Genomic DNA, 17,334 nt, shown 5'->3' with positions numbered 1-17,334 from the left:
TTGTCACAGAGTGTACTGTGTCCAAATTTGATGATACAAAAATAGGGGTAAGGGCAGCTTGCGTGAGTAGCAAGAACCTAGTAGATGGGGTTTAGTGTGACAAAGTGGGATGTCATGCACTTTCGTAAGAAGAATCAAAAGGCAATTATTTACATGGAGAGAAACTCGAAACAAATGCTGCATAGAAGCATCAAGATGTTCTTGTGCAGAAAGAATACGTGCATGCAAGTGCAGCAAGTAACTGAAAGGAAAAGTCTTGTTAGAACTGCACAGGATATCAGCGAGGCTGGATCGTAGGTATTGAGCCCAATTTTGGTCACCATACTTAAATAAAAATGAATTGGCAGTGGAGGCAGTTCAAAAAAAGACGCACTGGACCGATTCCTGGGATGAGGAGGTTGACTGATCAAGAAGGGATGAACAGGTTACACATATTAATTTATGAGAGTTTAGAAGAATGGTGAAGGATTTTATTGAAACATGCAAGATTCTGAAGGCATTGGATTTTAAACATCCTGAAGAGCAGGGCGCTGGTTTCCAATTTTAGGTCTATTGAATGCCTTCACTTAAGTACTCCCGTAAGACCACGCCTCCCAAGTGTTGAGTAATTTAAAATACCAGAGAATCCATTTTACTGGAGCAGAAATTAACCATATTGTGAGAGTTGGTTGATGATTTAAATGGACACCAAAAAAAAACACTTGACAACCATGAATATTTTCAGGAAACTTCAGCCACAACCCCTACTAAAAACAATATCTGCAAAACGTTCTGGTTGCTCATCATCAAATCCCAACTGTGCTGAGGGTAATTTAATATTATTCAGCCAAGAGCCTTCCTCAATAAAGAGGGCGTGGTAGCATGATGGTACAATCTTTAAATTGTAGCTGGCTTCAAATAGAGTCAGTCAAGGCTTTGGAGCAGGGCTCTACATGCAGAAATCAGAGAATGAACTAATTTTTACTCCGTTGTGGAAACTAAGGTCTAACCCTAACTCTTAGCCCGCACATAGTTGATGGGAAAGCAATCAATATTTGAAACTTCATTTTGAGGGGGAGAGGGAATAAGTTGGCTATTCAAAGAAACCTAAAAAGGAGCCAATCCGGAGTAAGGACAAGTTGCAAAGGAATCAATCCATAGCAGCAGGTTTTGAATTATGACATTATCTCTTTTTAGCTTTAAAAGGTACATTCATGTCATGATGATTGGGCAGGGTATGGAAGGAGAACAGAGAAACAACCCTTAAAATTTAAGGAAAATGTTATAAGATGTACTTGTTTGAACAATTTGGGTTGTACAGTTTGTATTACATTACCTGGAGGCAGTGAAAATACAACAGCAATTCAAAATGCAATTCCTCTCACCCACCTTCCTGCAAAAATGCCATCCCTTATTCCCAATTCCTCTGCGGCCTCTGCCTCTGCCGCATCTGCTCCCAAGATGAGGCATTCCACTCCCGGACATCCCACACGTCTTCGTTTTTCAAGGACCGCAACTTCCCTCCACAGTGGTCGAAAATGCCCTCGACCGTGTCTCTTGCATCTCCCGCAACTCATCCCTCACATCCCCTCCCCGCAATAATAATCAAAACAGAATCCCCCTCGTCCTCACGTACCACCCCACCAACCTCCGGATCCAACGCATCATCCTCTGGCACTTCCGCCATCTGCAATCTGACCCCACTACCAAAGACATTTTTCCCTCCCCACCCTTATCTGCTTTCCAGAGGGACCACTCTCTCTGTGACTCCCTTGTCCGCTCCACACTGCCCTCCAGCCCCACTACCCCTGGCACTTTTCCCTGTAACCGCAGGAAGTGCTACACCTGCCCCTACACCTCCCCCCTCACCCCCATCCCAGGCCCCAAGAAGACCTTCCACATCAAACAAATGTTCACCTGCACATCTGCTAATGTGGTATACTGTATCCGCTGTTCCCGATGTGGCCTCCTTTACATCGGGGAAACCAAGCAGAGGCTTGGGGACCGCTTTGTGGAACACCTATGCTCGGTTTGCAACAAACATCTACACCTCCAAGTCGCAAACCATTTCAACTCCCCCTCCCACACCTTGGACGACATGTCCATCCTGGGCCTCCTACAGTGCCACAACGATGACACCCAAAGGTTGCAGGAACAGCATCTCATATTTCGCTTGGGAACCCTGCAGCCCAATGGTATCAATGTGGATTTCACAAGCTTCAAAATCTCCCGTCCCCTGACCGCATCCCAAAACCAGCCCAGCTCGTCCCCGCCTCCCTAATCTGTCCTTCCTCCCACCTCTCCACTCCTCCCACCTCAAGCCGCACCCCCATCTCCTACCTACCAACCTCATCCCGCCCCTTGACCTGTCTGTCCTCCCTGGACTGACCTATCCCCTCCCTAACTCCCCACCTATACTCACCTTTACTGGCTCCAGCCCCGCCTCTCTGACCTGTCCGTCTCCTCTCCACCTATTTTCTCCTTTATCCATGTTCTATCCGCCTCCCCCTCTCTCCCTATTTATTTCAGAATCCCCTTCCCCTCCCCCATTTCTGAAGAAGGGTCTAGACCTGAAAAGTTAGCTTTCCTGCTCCTCTGATGCTGCTTGGCCTGCTGTGTTCATCCAGCTCTACACCTTATTATAGCAATTCAAAACGCTTGACAAAGATGATCGAATTAGCATCCACTGGACTCTTTTTTTGTTTTGCAAAAGTCTTAACTTAAAGGTTATACAAAAAGCAAAACAAATACATAAAGTTTTATACTTAGATCAGTATTCAGAGACATTTACGTAAACCATAACGATATAATAATCACAGCCTGAAAACCATTTGAGCCTACCTAGAGGATGACAGAGAAAGCATCTTTTGCATTGTGCTTGCCATCTTTTCCTTGCTGAGACTGAAAGCATCTTTTGTGAGACAAACAGCTTCTTTAGTGAAATCCACAGTTATGAGCAGAGCTTCTTTTGCAACATCCTTGGTTACAGTCAATGGCGTTGAATCAACATCCTCAAATGGAACAGGATCAGTCTGGACATTATCAACAGATGATCTGCTCTTTCTTTGTGGGTCTAAAATCAAAGGTGTGCTTGTGGCTAAAGTGGGGTGAGACGTAGAGTGATCAATGACATCTCCAGAATGTTCAGCCTCTAGTGACTCCACTGCTTCAAATGCTTCCTCCACAAGTCCTTTTTCCGCTACCTCTTTAGCATTAGAAACAGGAGCACTGCTCACAAGCATACCATCTTGCGACAAAACACCAAGATCTAATGAGGTGGCAATACTTAAATCCCCATTGTGAATCCCACTGTCATCCATAGAATTAATGGTAGTGTCCAGTTGATCAGTTGTTGCTCTGTTCAAAGGTTTGACCTCCATGATCAGACTCTCTTTACTTCCAGAAGGTGAAAGTTCTGACTCAGCGAGACTTGTGCTTTCAGATTCCCGGGATTTGACATCATCATGACTGGCTGGTACAGGATGAAGCAGTAAAGCAATTTCTGCACTCTTTATCAACAACCCTATGCAAGTACTGCCAGATTTAACTGGATTTTTAGTCAACTTTTCCACATCCTGGTTGAGGTCCTCCTGTAGCTGAATGAGACACTCCTTCAATCTGAGTAGAACAAGGTAATGGTAATGGTTTATATGTGCTTTTACATGGGCAGTGCTGTACACTAGAACATGTACATCTGCCTCAGAATCATCCTTTGTGCTGGCTTCTCTCAATTTTCCTTGCTCTCCAATCCCTTTAGAAGATCTGAGCACATCTGCTCCCATAAAATCCTGCTTTGTATTAGCCTGTAATCCATTTCCAAGGGATTCTTTGCAACTGAGCAAATTCAGTTTGTGGCCCAAACTAGTGTTGCAATCCTCTAAATCAGTGCTATATTCAGATGCAGAATGGCTGGATAATTCCTTGGCTTTCTGAAACTTAGATGGTTGGGACACCCAAATGGAAAGGGGAAAGGCATCCACAAAATTCCAAGGCTTGCCCTTTGAACTCTCCATGCCTTCAAAGTCCAACCACAGCAGGGAAAAATGGAGCGACCAAATGTCTGCAGCTGACAATGTCTTCAATACATCATAGGTGCAGTTCTTTTGTGTGTGTATTCTGTCCATATTGATTTGTTGCTCAAAAGCATGAAGGAAGAAAACATTTTGCAGCACATCAAAACTGTCTGCATATTTAGGGAACTCTTTATATGACACATGAAAGAATTCAAAGTCTTTGAAGGCTTTTAGCACCATTTGGAGATCGGAGTGTGTGCAATTTAGAGAGTGACGGGTGTTTGTAGCTACAACATCTGAAGTCTGAATGGTGAGGTATTGTGGTCTGTCTGGATGAGCCATTACCTTCTTGTCCACAGGAATAATGAACTGCAAAATAAAGAGGAAAAAATTAATAATTGTTTGTGGGTCAAATTATGAAGTCAAGCAAATTCTGAACAATATCACTTCACATGACCTTAATTCCTGTACAAGAAAAAAAAAGTCATTTTATTGATTTCGCCTTTCCGCCTCCTCCTCAAAAAATATCCATCTACACCTCTTTTCAGAGAGTAGAAAGTCTTGCTTTACTCCAGAGTTGAGAACTTTATTCATCTATTTTGAACTTCACAAAATAAATATGAAATTTTAACACTGAAGCAAATAGCAAAACAAAACTGGAGCTGGCCTTCTGTACACTGCTGCTTGTTCTGTCAAGCTGTGATTTAATACCTCTTCCAAGCAAGTGAGAATGCTATGATAACTTTATCGAACTGCACCTTTTTGGCAATTTAGCACCCAGAAAGCACTTCGGACAATGTAATGTGGGAAAACAGGAGGCTTTACACTTGGATAGGAAGAATAGAGGCGGTGTTTTTCCAATGTTATTTCCAATTTCCAGCATCTGCAGTACTTTGCTTTTAAAATTCACATGCTTGTTTTCTAATTCCTCCACAGCTTCATCTGCTCTAGCACCACAATCTTCAGAAGAATCGCACTGATCTTATTCTGGCCTTTTGAGCACATCCAATTACAATAATCTCACCAATGACAGCTGGACTGTTAGTTGTCTTGGTCTTTAGCTCTGAACTTGCTTCCTACCCCTCCCGAAATCAATTTTCTCCTTAGAGGCACTGCTTAAAACCTCTTGTTGAGAAAGCTTTTGGTAATCTGACCTAATATTTCTTACATGGCTTGGTATCACAGATAAATTTTCAATGCACCTGTGTGGCATGACATGAATAAAGTTCTTTATGTCATCTGCACAATAATTTTCACTTGTACCATCATGATTAATGCACAAATTATTGCACCAAATCTTTCAAATATAAGCATTTTTCAAATCAGAAAAATCAATGTGCAGGAAAAAAACCCAAAATTTAAACACACAGCAACACATCTGCACACCATGGTTTATATTGAGTTGGAGTGTTTTTTTCATACGAGGTATTTTCGAGGACCAGTAACTTGTCTCCACATTCATCTATATCAAGTAGAAACAACATATTCTCCTTTTGTCATGTGTTTATATTTTGCTAAAGATACTTTGTCCAAGCTTTTTAATCTTACAATCAGAATAGTTCACAAGAATACAAGTCTAAGGGGAAAACCAACTTTTATATTCCATGAATTGAGTGTGCTGATTGGTTGATAGTAGACTGTACTTAGGAGAGACATTTTAAAAAGAGAGAGAGTGTGTGATGGACAATGTACCAGTTAACAATAACTGATAGTTCACTGCCAGGCTTTGTCAGGGCATATTGCGCTGACAAATAAACCAGTGAATGGCTGCCACCTATTTTGTCAAATTGAAAATGGCACAGGACAAACGTGTTTGCCCTGTTTACAAAGAACAGGGCCCTGTGCATTAATATGTACCTTTGAGTACCTTTAAGTTCATCATACTGGTGGTCCAACTGAAGATTCAACATTGGTTGCCCAAAAATTATGCTGACAATAAGGATTATTCAAAAGAAGTTATCAATTGTGGAACCAGATCTAATTTTGGACACTTGTGAGTGTGGCTGGATGCCATCAGTACCTTGCAAAAAACCAAAGGGACGTGCCATTGAAAACAATGTGCCAGTTTTTGGGACATACAGCCTCCATACCTGGCATCACAGCACATTTCAGCATGTGCCTGTTTTAATTCAGCAATTGGTGACAGTCATTACTTCCTACAGGATTCCATAGCACATTCTTATCAAATTTTAAACACTAACTTCAACAGTCTACGATAGCAACTAACCTTCAACATGAGTCCGTTCATACAAAAGTCAACATGTTCATCCACTTTCACAGAATTATTCAGTTTATAAATGGCTTTAAACTGCTGTAGTGTCTGATACAAATCCAAAGAGAAGGAGTTCATCCACAGCATGCTGACTGGATCCAGTGTAAATTGCAAGGCATTGAGCTTTACATAAAGATTAGGAGAAGGCACTGTAAATGGGACAAAAAGATATAAAAGTAAAGCAAAGAATAACATATTGCTTCAAGGTGACACGATGGTAAAAATACAGAATAATCTGTAGTTAATTCGTTAAAATATAATGAAAACATATCGTCCAGTTCTGATAAAACACCCATGGCCTTTATTGCACCTAATGGTTATTAAGTAAAGTGTCCCAGTAGAGTAGTATATAAATACTATCAAATATAGAAAAATGAAGGTGCCCAACATGTATGTGCCACACCAGGTATACTTTCTTGTAAACTAATTATCACGTTTAATATCCACAACTGCCCTTAAATTGAAAATATTACAAGTTGCTGACACAACCCATTTCAGTGTCTCACATTTTAAATTCCAAAACATGGACAAAGTTAAAACAGCTATTTCCAAATTAGTGTGCTCTCAAAACACTAAATCCCAATCTGCATTATAAGCATAAACAGGATTAAATGTTAAGGTTGATGGTTAGATTGACAAATCAGGGTTATAGCATGTGGCCCTCAGGAGGACAGGCAACATTTCAAATGGGAGGATATTAATGATAATCCTCAATGATCTATCCTCCACACTACCCTAAATATCAAGGATAATAAAGATAGTTTCTGTTGGCAGTCTAATTTTACTAGATTATGGCAACATTTCCATATAGATTGTTATTCCAACTCAGTGGCCAGACAAGGACCAGTGTTAGAAGGCATAAAAATATTGTTGTCATAGACCGGACAGAGAACATTGTTAACGGATGAGTAGTCAAAACTAATTCACCCACCCTAACTTGTCAGCTGTTGATGAATTACGTACACAATCTTCAACCAGTTCGATTTCAATGGAATATTTCCATTCTGTTATCAAGACATACTGCCTCAAAAAAAGGAAGCATCCTAAATAATTTACTTAGACACATTGCATCATCTTTAGACTGACTAATGTAATTCATGGCTGAGAAGTTACAATCTAGAATGCACTGCCTATAAACGGATGGCGGAAACAGATTCAACAATTTTCAATACAGGATTGGATTTATGGTTGTAAAAGGACAAATATGCATGACAATGAGTAAAAGACAGAAATAGGATTAATTGAATATCTCCTTCAAAGAGACAAGAGTTGAATTCACAATTCTGCGAAATGCCTATAAAATAAAATCTTGCAATAATTAATGTTGTACAGTTGGCAGATGAAGAAATACCTTGATCATAGTTTTCCAGTTGCATAGTGCACACAAATGGAGGAGTGATGCTGCTTGATCTGCTCAATTCAATTTTAGGTATAAAGAGAATAAAATATTTATTCCTAATCCATTATAACTGCAGTATAAAATCAACATGAACTTGTCCCATCACTATCATCAATTTAGGAGCAGTTACTGCAGATTCCAGAATCTGCACTGAAAACAACAAGTGTTGGAGATTACAGCGGGTCAGACAACATCCATGGAAAGAGAGCAAGCTAACGTTTTGAGTCTTCAGAGTCATCTAGACTCAAAACAGTAATTTGCTCTCTCTCCATAGATGCTGTCTGACCCGCTGTGATGTCCAGCATTTGTTGTTTTCAGTACTATCAACTTGTCAGTCTCAGACCTCTGTCACTTCTGTAATTGGCATGTAACAAGATTGTCAAATTTTACCAAATACAACAGTTATAAAACAGGTCACATTGTACAAGACAAATGATATCAAACATGAATGCCAAATTCACTACATATTTTGCGAAGTTACTTATCTATCTGTAATAACCTTACCAGGAAATTCTTTACTGTCAGGAAAATAGTATTCGGTGAATTCAATGTGAATTGCTGACATGCCAGCTGGAAGATGGTAAGATGTCCTGTTGCAGGAAAGTAACGTTGTTGGCTTCTTGCTATGCTGACCTGCAGCTGACACCTTAAATAAATTGAAGTATCGATATTCTATTAATCAAAATATTCAAGTGGATCATCTTTTTCTTTATTAAACCATTTCATTACAGAACCTTCCCCAGGATGGTGGCGACTAGACGAATCAACAGATGAGTGGCAGCAAGGATGATAGTCTATAATACGAACATGTGGCATCTTGCCAGATTACAAGAAAACAAATTCTTCCAGTAATGAGCATTCAAATTTGATTGATGTGGGGCAACCTGGAAGGACAGGTCTAGGTTGAAAACAAATCTTTAATCACCGCCTGAACTATCTCCCATCATCTAATCAAAATAGAAAATAGGGGCTAGAAAAAGATGGAGTAACTCAAAAAAGTTAGTCACCAACTATTTCAGGTTCTCAATTACACTTGGAGATCCAGGATCACATCACTGACTAAATTGAGAAACACATCTACAAGTGGTAACAGTTACTTCCTCTCACCACCTAAAACTGTAAACAGTTTTAATTGTATTCTGGTAAAAGAAGCAGTCATTAAATTGTTAGCAACTAGATGAGAATAGAGAAAAGACCAATTTAGATAGAAATTTAGATTAATGCATTAAAAACTGGAGCACAAATGCATTGAGAACACAAGATGCATGACAGAATTCATAACACTAAGACCAAGAATCCTTGACTTGAAGGTGCTATAACATGACTTACAGGGTCTTACTGAGGACATAACCTTATTCCATTTCTCATTATATCATTACATTTTGACAATGATCGACCACTGAACCCAGATGCTAGCTTTTTGTGACCGATGCAAGAAGACCCAAAAATTCCCCTGTACTGCAGCTTTCTGCAATTGTACCCCATCGTAAATACTACATCCTCTGTTCTTCCTGCAAAATCCATAATCGCATGCTTTCCTACATTATATTTCATACGCCAAAATTATGGTCACTCAAACTGTATCTCTCTGTCGACTCCCTATGTCACCCTCACTACTTGCCAAATTGTGTCCTTGTGAAAAAAACCTGTCTTAAATTATTGCACATTAGTTGTTTCACCTATGTAGCTCATCAACACATTGCACAGGTAAGTAGGGTTTAAACTGAAATCAAAAAAAGCACTCTTCCAACTGCTCAGCTAACATAAATAATAGCTGGTCCCCATGCTCATGAGCCTTGAATGAACTGTAATTAAAGAATGGAAACTAAATTGCTGGAGATACTAAGCAATCTGGGAGCATCTGTGGCATAAATACTTCAGGTCAAATGATCTTTCATCAGATAGAACCTCAAACAGTAACTGTTTCACTCTCTACACTTGCTGCCAGACTTAAGTATTTTCTGCACTCTTTTTGTTTTCACATTTCTCGCATTTGCAGTATTTTGCTTTCACGTTGATAAGCTCTAGTTAAGGATGGAGATTGGACTCTTGCATCAAATTTAAATTTATGACAGGGCTCATTTTAGTAACTTGCAGCAAGCATCTCAAAAACGTTCAATGTCTGTTGACAGAATAGACAGATAGATGCCAGTAGCATCAAATGAAGATCTTCAAATCAGGCACCAGCACTGAACAGAGCACAGTGACTCAAGGAAGAATGATCCAGCACGTGGATTAAGAAATTAAAACAGAAATTGCTGGAAAAACTCAGCAGGTCTGTGGAGAGAAGTGGGGAAAACATTGAGTCCAGTGACCGTTTTTCCTCAATGGTCTAAGAGGATGTCTTGCTTAGTGATTGACAATTACTTTAAAAAAAATAACATTTTGCAAAGGGAGAAGAATCAGTTTGAGGATAAAATTCAAACAGGATCAAAAGGTCAGACTTTTATTTTGAATGGACAATTACAATCATGGCTGGCAGAAGCGATAAGATAGATTCAAGGAGCATTTCAGAACATTTAAAATTAGGTGAAGTTCAACAAGACAGACGAAGATGATTTCATAATGAACAGAAGTGTCTTCACCATGTAGAACACGCTCATTTATGAAATCTAAATAGACAAAGAAATTATTTTTGTCGTAGTGCATAACAAACTAAGACTCCAAAAACAAAAATCATTCACTCTCTAAAATTGTTACCACAAAATCCTGGTCTGTACTTGACAAAAGGAAAAGGTTTAATATCCAAGCCTTAGAGAGTGTTGATGCTCAGGAATGTGACATTGTGTGCTGCTGAATTAAATACACTTTGGTCTAGTAGCCAGCCTGTATTCTAAGAAACTCTGCCATACCAATTTTATGAGCACGTTATAAATCTCAAGGATCAGAGACAGTTTAACTCCTTAAGCTGTAACTGTAGTTTTTGTTTGTCAAAGCAGTTTAGCTTCAAAGCTAGATTAGCAGGAAAGGGTGCACCGAAGCATTCCTGCACTGAGTTACAGACAGACAGAAAGACAGACAGCACAACAGATAAATAAAAGCGTTCCCAATCATAGGACTGCACTCCCCTGAGAGAGAGAACCTGTGGTAGTGGTTTAACCAGAGTGCCAGTGTGCCTTAGGTGAGGGGCAGGGTAGAAAAGGTGCAACTTTCATGGTACCCTCAGCTAATGTGGCAATTGAACCCATTCTGTTGGTGTCACTCTGCACCACATATTAGCCATCCAGCCAGCTGAGCTAACCAACCCCCTCCAAAGGCAAACTAGGGTGCCACGCCATAACACTTACTATCTCAGGATTATTAAGTGGCATTCAAGGCTCAAATATGGCAGTTTCTCAATCTAATTGAATTTACTGATGGAAGTACTTTGCTATAAAAAAGCTAATTAAGTAACAGTTTATACTCCAAATGATGGCAGCAGCCAGTTGCTTTGTGTACTTGTTTGTAGCTCCCTGTACTTTAGGAGGTCATTAAAAGTGATACAGATCAACTTCCTGTTTGATTTTAAGCTTGACAAGCACGTAAGACGCAGTACAAGTCTATCGTAATCCCTGATATCACCACAATGGTATCTAAATTCAAAAAATCTGGGATTATTACTTCTTCAGAGAAAGGCCTATTCAGAACTTTACATCTTTGTGACATTAAGACAGTACAAGTAATATGTTTTGTCCACCAGGTGGAGTTTGCTATTAACTAAGGTTATTAAGGTAAATAGAACTGACGGCAATTATAATTTTCCATTTAAAAGTCATTACCCTATGTTTCTTCTAACCTTTTCAATTTCTTCTGCATGGACCTCCAAGATCCAAGTGTGGCAGGAACCTCCAAAACTGGAAGTCAATGCTGGCAATGACACTGCAGGGTACCTCAGTGTGGCTATGTGGTTGTATGCCTTAGGGGGAAATGTTAGTCATTACTCATCACAACCACAAGTGCAATAGAAAGGACAGTGTTCCCTAATTTGAAAATCTAAGTATTCCCAAGCTCATACAATCAACAGATGTTCCGGTATCAGCAGCATTACAAGAAGATAAAAATCAAACACCCCCTCCTTACCTGATAAACATCCAAGTCATCAATGCGGATGACCACACAGCTGGAGCGCAGCCTGTTCCATGGCGGTTGCCGAGAATCAGAATTAGCAGCTGATGCCGACTGATCACTTGCACGTCTTTTGCCAGCAATTACTTTTCGAGTTGGTGACCCTGCTGTAAAGAAAACAAGAGAGAGTGGCAATTGCAATCATCAATATTTTAACCAGTACTGAACAAAGCATATCATTGTTCTGAACATCTCCCATGAGCAAAATGTTCTCTAATAGCTCTCCATGAAGGTACATAAACCAACAAGGTTAAGTATCAAAGCTGCTCTGGGTACAAGTTTCACTTCAGTGACACGCTTCTGCTACCCCCCCAAGGATTACCAGTTAACAATCAATACTTCATAAAGAAATACTGATCCTTTTCAGAGATCAGCTATTTAAAATCAATTGCTGAATTCAACAACCTCTGCCTCAGTCATCTAAGGTCCTGTATTCAATCATATAAAGCTATGGTGAGACCATGCCTGGATGAGTGTTTGGCCTTCTTGCCCAAGAATGGAAATACTCACTTTGGAGGGGAGATGATTATTCACTCAACAGATTCCTTCGAATGTGAGGACTGTCCTGAGGGTAGATTGAATCTGCACTCTTGACTGTTTAGCTGAATGAATGAGAGGTCATATACCTAAAAAGTACTGAATTCTTATGGCTTAACTACGTAGGTGTTGAGAGGACATTTACTGTGATTGGACAGCCAAGAACCACATCATCTGGTCTTAATACAAGGAGTCAGCCATTTAGGACTCCAATAACGAGAAATTGCTTTACTGAAATACTCTATCATCCCATAGGTCTGTGGAAGTTTAATCACTGACTTTGTACAAAGTGTCATAAAACCAGCTGATATCACTGTACAAGCCAGATTTCAGTCTGGGATCTAATATGAAAGATTAAATTTTGTTGCCAATTTGATATCAGAATACATTTATAGTGTGCATAATGGTCAACGTGGACCAATCCAAACCATTCATTCTTCCACCCTCTTAACACCAGAGCTGCCTTGTGTGAAATGAGAATCACCTGGCTAAGGTATGTTCTCCAAGAATTCAAACTTTATTTGGACAGTAATCACTCGTACAGTACGATATGAATCCAGGAGCAAATCAAATCCATGCTTCTCAGTTCTATTTCTACTGCATTGAAAATTTAAATATAATACTTGGGGGAAAAAATAAACAACCTTGTTTGTTCAAGTTATTTCAAAGTCATTAAGTTTCTTTTGATAGAGAAGAAAAGCTTTTGCTCAGAACACGAACTCAAATCAGTCAAACAATGGAGAGCAGACCTAGAATATTCAAGTCTTGAGACCTCTGTCAAGACCAGCAGCTTTATAAAAACTGAAATAACTGATGAGGCTGTAAATCAGAAACAAAAACAGAAATTGCTGGAAAAGCTCAGCAGATCTGGCAGCGCCTGTGAAGAGAAATCAGAATTAGCATTTTGGGTCTGGTGACCTTTCGTCAGAGTTCTGAGCTTATCCAGCAATTTCTGCTTTTGTTCCAGCACTTTTATATATTTTTTCAAAAACTGACATCTGAACCCCAGTTATTTACCAAAACAGTGAAGCCTCAAAATTTTGTTTAAAAACAGAAGTTTTTTTTACAATGAAAGAATCAAGCATAGCAAACACCAAATATTAGCTTAGATAACCACTTAAATTGAACATGAATTAGTAGGAAAATTGCAGTTAATTATAAACAAATTACACATTACAAATGAGACACAAACTAAGACAAATCTTGCCAAGTGGTACAATAGTCTACTCAGCATATACATCTGCAAACTTTATCACAAAGTATCAATATTACTGAATGGGAAAAACGTCTTTTGGAGCATTTCATTTACGTTCTCCCAGCACCCTGGCCAATATTCATTCTCTATCATTTGCTAAAATAATTGATTTATACAAGTCATTGTTTATGCAGCAACGTTGTATATGTTCATTAGCAGTCACTTTTTCCAGGAGAACTGAAATTCATAGTGCAGTGCACTGGGAGTTCCTGAGAAGATGAAAAGCACAGGCTACTCCAGATAAGCTGAAGCATTTTCTTGTTCAACAATTGAAGTATTCAACGATTTATAATAGGAAATCTAAGCAGTAGTAATTTAATGCCAGTAAACTTAGTTTGTGCACATGAATTGTATGCCTTGTAATTAAGTGTTAGCTGTGTAGAAATACATTTCTTTTTCTGTATGCTTATTTATCCAAGTAGCAGTCCTGTTTGCTTGTTTCAGTTTATCCCATACCTGTTGAAGATCCCAAAGCATTACTGACAATAGCAGAGAACTTCCTCAGTGTTCTGGGTAAAACTCGTTTAATCAATGTCAGGAAAAACAGACTTGATCAGTTAGCTTATTTGTGTGATCTTGTTAAAAGGTTGCTATGCCTACTTACTACAAAAACAAACCTTATAAATACTGTTCACATTTTTGTGACACACATTTCAGTTTCATCGAAAAATTCCAATGATTGAAATAAAGCTCAAGAAGGTTCAAAATCCAGGTCACAATATATATTTCCTTTATGTTCTGTTGTTCAGTTTTCAATAATAGACAACACATTGGAATACATAGTTAGATCAAGTTGAAATGTCACATAATTCACAAGTATTCATTACCTAGATTTAAACATAGAGATGCTAATTGAACTTAATTTTTTAATCCATATTTCCCATTGATGATGCAAATACTAAACTGAGCAGTGGAATTAATTATATTTATTGATCCTTTTACAATTATGAGAAATAAACAGGAGACTTCATGAAGTTGCTAAAATGCTTTATGATCAAAGTATGTTCAAAGACTAATTACTGCTGTAACATGGGAAATGCAGTAGTCAAGTTGGACACAGTGAGGTACCATGAAAAGCAATGTGATAATAATCAGATGATTTTTCTTTTGGGAAGCTGAAATATTAATATTGACCATGACACTGGTGACAACTTCCCTGTTCTTCTTTATGACAATGCTATAGGGTTTTTTTATACGCCTATGTGAGGCAGCAAAATTGGCACTTCGACTTAACACCTTACCCAAAAGATAACAACACCAGCACTGCAGTACTCTTCATCCTGTAATGCCAAGTCAGTGTTAACTTTTGTGCTCTGGTTCAGGAGTAAACTTCTGGCTTAAGAAGAAGTGGGTGAAATACCAACTGCAGATGGCTGACACAGGCACCCATCTTGGATATGGGCTTTCATGTCTTCATCCTCCATTGATACAGAAAGTTTTTCTGATGTTACCAAATTTTAACCTTGAAAAAAAGAGAACTGCAAACTACAGACAGAATAATTACTGTACCAGGTTCATAGGTTATAGTAATGCTATTGAGTTGTCATGAGCTGATTTAGTTGAGAGCCACAAGTCAACTCATGCTCACAAATGCTCCATCTACAGGCAGGCAGCCAAATATGCTGCAAAATTCCAGCAGCAAGAAAAATTTGAATTAACAAGACTCAAAACAAGGACATTATCTCTTTACTTTCATGTGTATTTCATTAATAGCAATGCTACATTATTTTAGAACATTGTGGAATTGCAGAGTGAGACACCGAACACAGACATAATGCAACACATTTGTGAAAAGAACTAAGACAGATAATCCAAGTTAAACTTGTATTAAAAGGGACTGCAATCATACCAAGATCTGATAGTGCATCATCACGAACCTTTCAAAGTAGGACGACATACTAACAGAGGAGTTGAGCAAGCACATGGGATCCTGGGTTTTAACTGTATTTAATAGATTTAATCAATGTGATTCTGCACAAGAATGTATAGAAGCAAGGGCTATGTACCTAACCCACATAACACATGAATTCTGCTCTAAATTGAATATTGCACCCATTTCAGGAAAAAAAATGAAGGCTTTGTGGAGGGTATACAGTTACTAGTACATTTCAGCGACGAGAAATTAAGGTTCCATGATAAGGAAGCAGAATGACATTGACACCTTCTCTTTGGAGGCCAAAGTAAAAACAACATGAAACTTGATAGAATGTTTCTAAATCCACAAGCACCAGGAACCAGAAGACACAGATTTCATGTGATTGTCAAAAGAAGCTGAAGGGAGATGGATAAAATTTTTAACCGACGAGTGGTTAGGTTGTAGAAGGAATTTGCAGGGATATGGGGAGCAGGACTAAAGAGACTGTTGTGCAAAAGCTAAACAAAAATTGTGGTTTATCACACCACAAACTGGCCTGACTGACATGTAGTTAGTTAGTGGCAAAGCACTTAATGACAGCCTGAGGTTGTGAAAACTGTCCTAGAAGTCGAAGTCATCATTTTTTTTGGTTTGCATAAATATTATCCTAATGAAATTTGGGTCTGAACAGTGTATAAGGGGCTCTTTTTATTTCCCACGTGTTCGAACCAGTTTCTTTATGGGGCTGACAGGCTAAATTAAAATAGTCAAGTAAGCCATGATGAGGTGGGCAGATGTGGGAGAGGGAAAAAAAGAGAAAAAAAACTTGACTGAGTTGCTCATGAAATTCAGTAGAAGCTCTGACTTTAACTTCCCTCTCCTTTCTATTTGATTGAAAAGGTATGGTTATAAAATACAACATGATTTTTCAGAATTTCAGACCATTTTGGAAGTTACACTTAAGAAATCTAGCTTCAAAGCAAAACCACATACCCTTTCTTTTGCCAGGAGATTCTTTTGTTGGTGATCTTACAACTGTTGCATCCTCATGATGATCTATTACTGTCTGCACTTTGGACTGAAACTCTTGAAGCAGGTCTTTGGCCCAGCGTGTTCTAGCTTCCATTGTTTCACAATGTCTAACCCAATGTTTGCAACTATCATCTGCAAGCAGAATAAATTAGAATAATAAATTCATTACCACTTCAGACTGAAGTCAAGTCTGAAAACATCTGAATACTACACATCATCTTCTAGCAGTGATAACTTCAGAGTAGGACGACTGTTTGGAATCCTATATACAAAATCAGTACCATATCAAAATCAGTTTCGACGTGGAAGCTCCCACACTCATGTTTAGCCAAAGTGACCTTGCATGACCGCATGGTGCGGGTCCTCAAAATAGATTTCTTTTTCCTTATTCATTCAAGGTATGAGGACGTCGCTGGCTAGGCAGCATTTGTTGCCCATTGCTAATCGCCCAGAAGACAGTTAAGAGTCAACCACATTACTGTGGGTTTGGAGTCATGTGTAGGCCAGACCAGGTAAGGATGGCAGTTTCCTTCCCTAAAGGACATTAGTGAACCAGATGGGTTTTTCCTGATAATCGATAATGGTTTCATGGCCATTAGACTCTGAATTACAGATATTTATTGAATTCAAATTCCACCATTTACCGTGGCAGGATTCAAACCCGGATCCTCAGAACATTTGGAGTCTGGGTCTCTGGAATAACAGTCAAGTGATAATATTACTGGGCCATTGTCTTCCCTATGCAACTTGGTTGGGAGGATGTGCAATTATTTCTCATCTTTTCGTTTGTCCAGTTCTAATTTGGATAGTCAGAGCTGGGGAGGTTTGGTCCCGTTAAATAGTTTAACTAGTGAGTAAATTCTTCAACAAAAAAAAGTGCGCTAGTAT

General features: G+C 39.0%; 1 protein-coding gene across 2 annotated transcripts in view; it reads right to left on the bottom strand.

The window, feature by feature from the left end:
* uhrf1bp1 (UHRF1 binding protein 1) overlaps nt 1-17,334 on the bottom strand; it is a 75,145-nt gene that overhangs the window by 14,005 nt on the left and 43,806 nt on the right. For both annotated transcript variants that reach the window (XM_048612241.1, XM_048612242.1), the window contains exons 10-14: nt 16,408-16,578; nt 11,723-11,874; nt 8,168-8,309; nt 6,220-6,413; nt 2,821-4,361 (exon numbers count right to left, since the gene is read on the bottom strand). In XM_048612241.1, the coding sequence (XP_048468198.1) occupies nt 2,821-4,361; nt 6,220-6,413; nt 8,168-8,309; nt 11,723-11,874; nt 16,408-16,578 (2,200 nt within the window). The remainder of the gene's footprint in view (nt 1-2,820; nt 4,362-6,219; nt 6,414-8,167; nt 8,310-11,722; nt 11,875-16,407; nt 16,579-17,334) is intronic.

The sequence above is a fragment of the Rhincodon typus genome, chromosome 25, assembly GCF_021869965.1.
Source record: "Rhincodon typus isolate 14 chromosome 25, sRhiTyp1.1, whole genome shotgun sequence".
NCBI classification, from domain to species: domain Eukaryota; kingdom Metazoa; phylum Chordata; class Chondrichthyes; order Orectolobiformes; family Rhincodontidae; genus Rhincodon; species Rhincodon typus.
The sequence above is the reverse complement of the archived record's forward strand: the minus strand, read 5'-3'. Positions and strand labels throughout refer to the sequence as shown.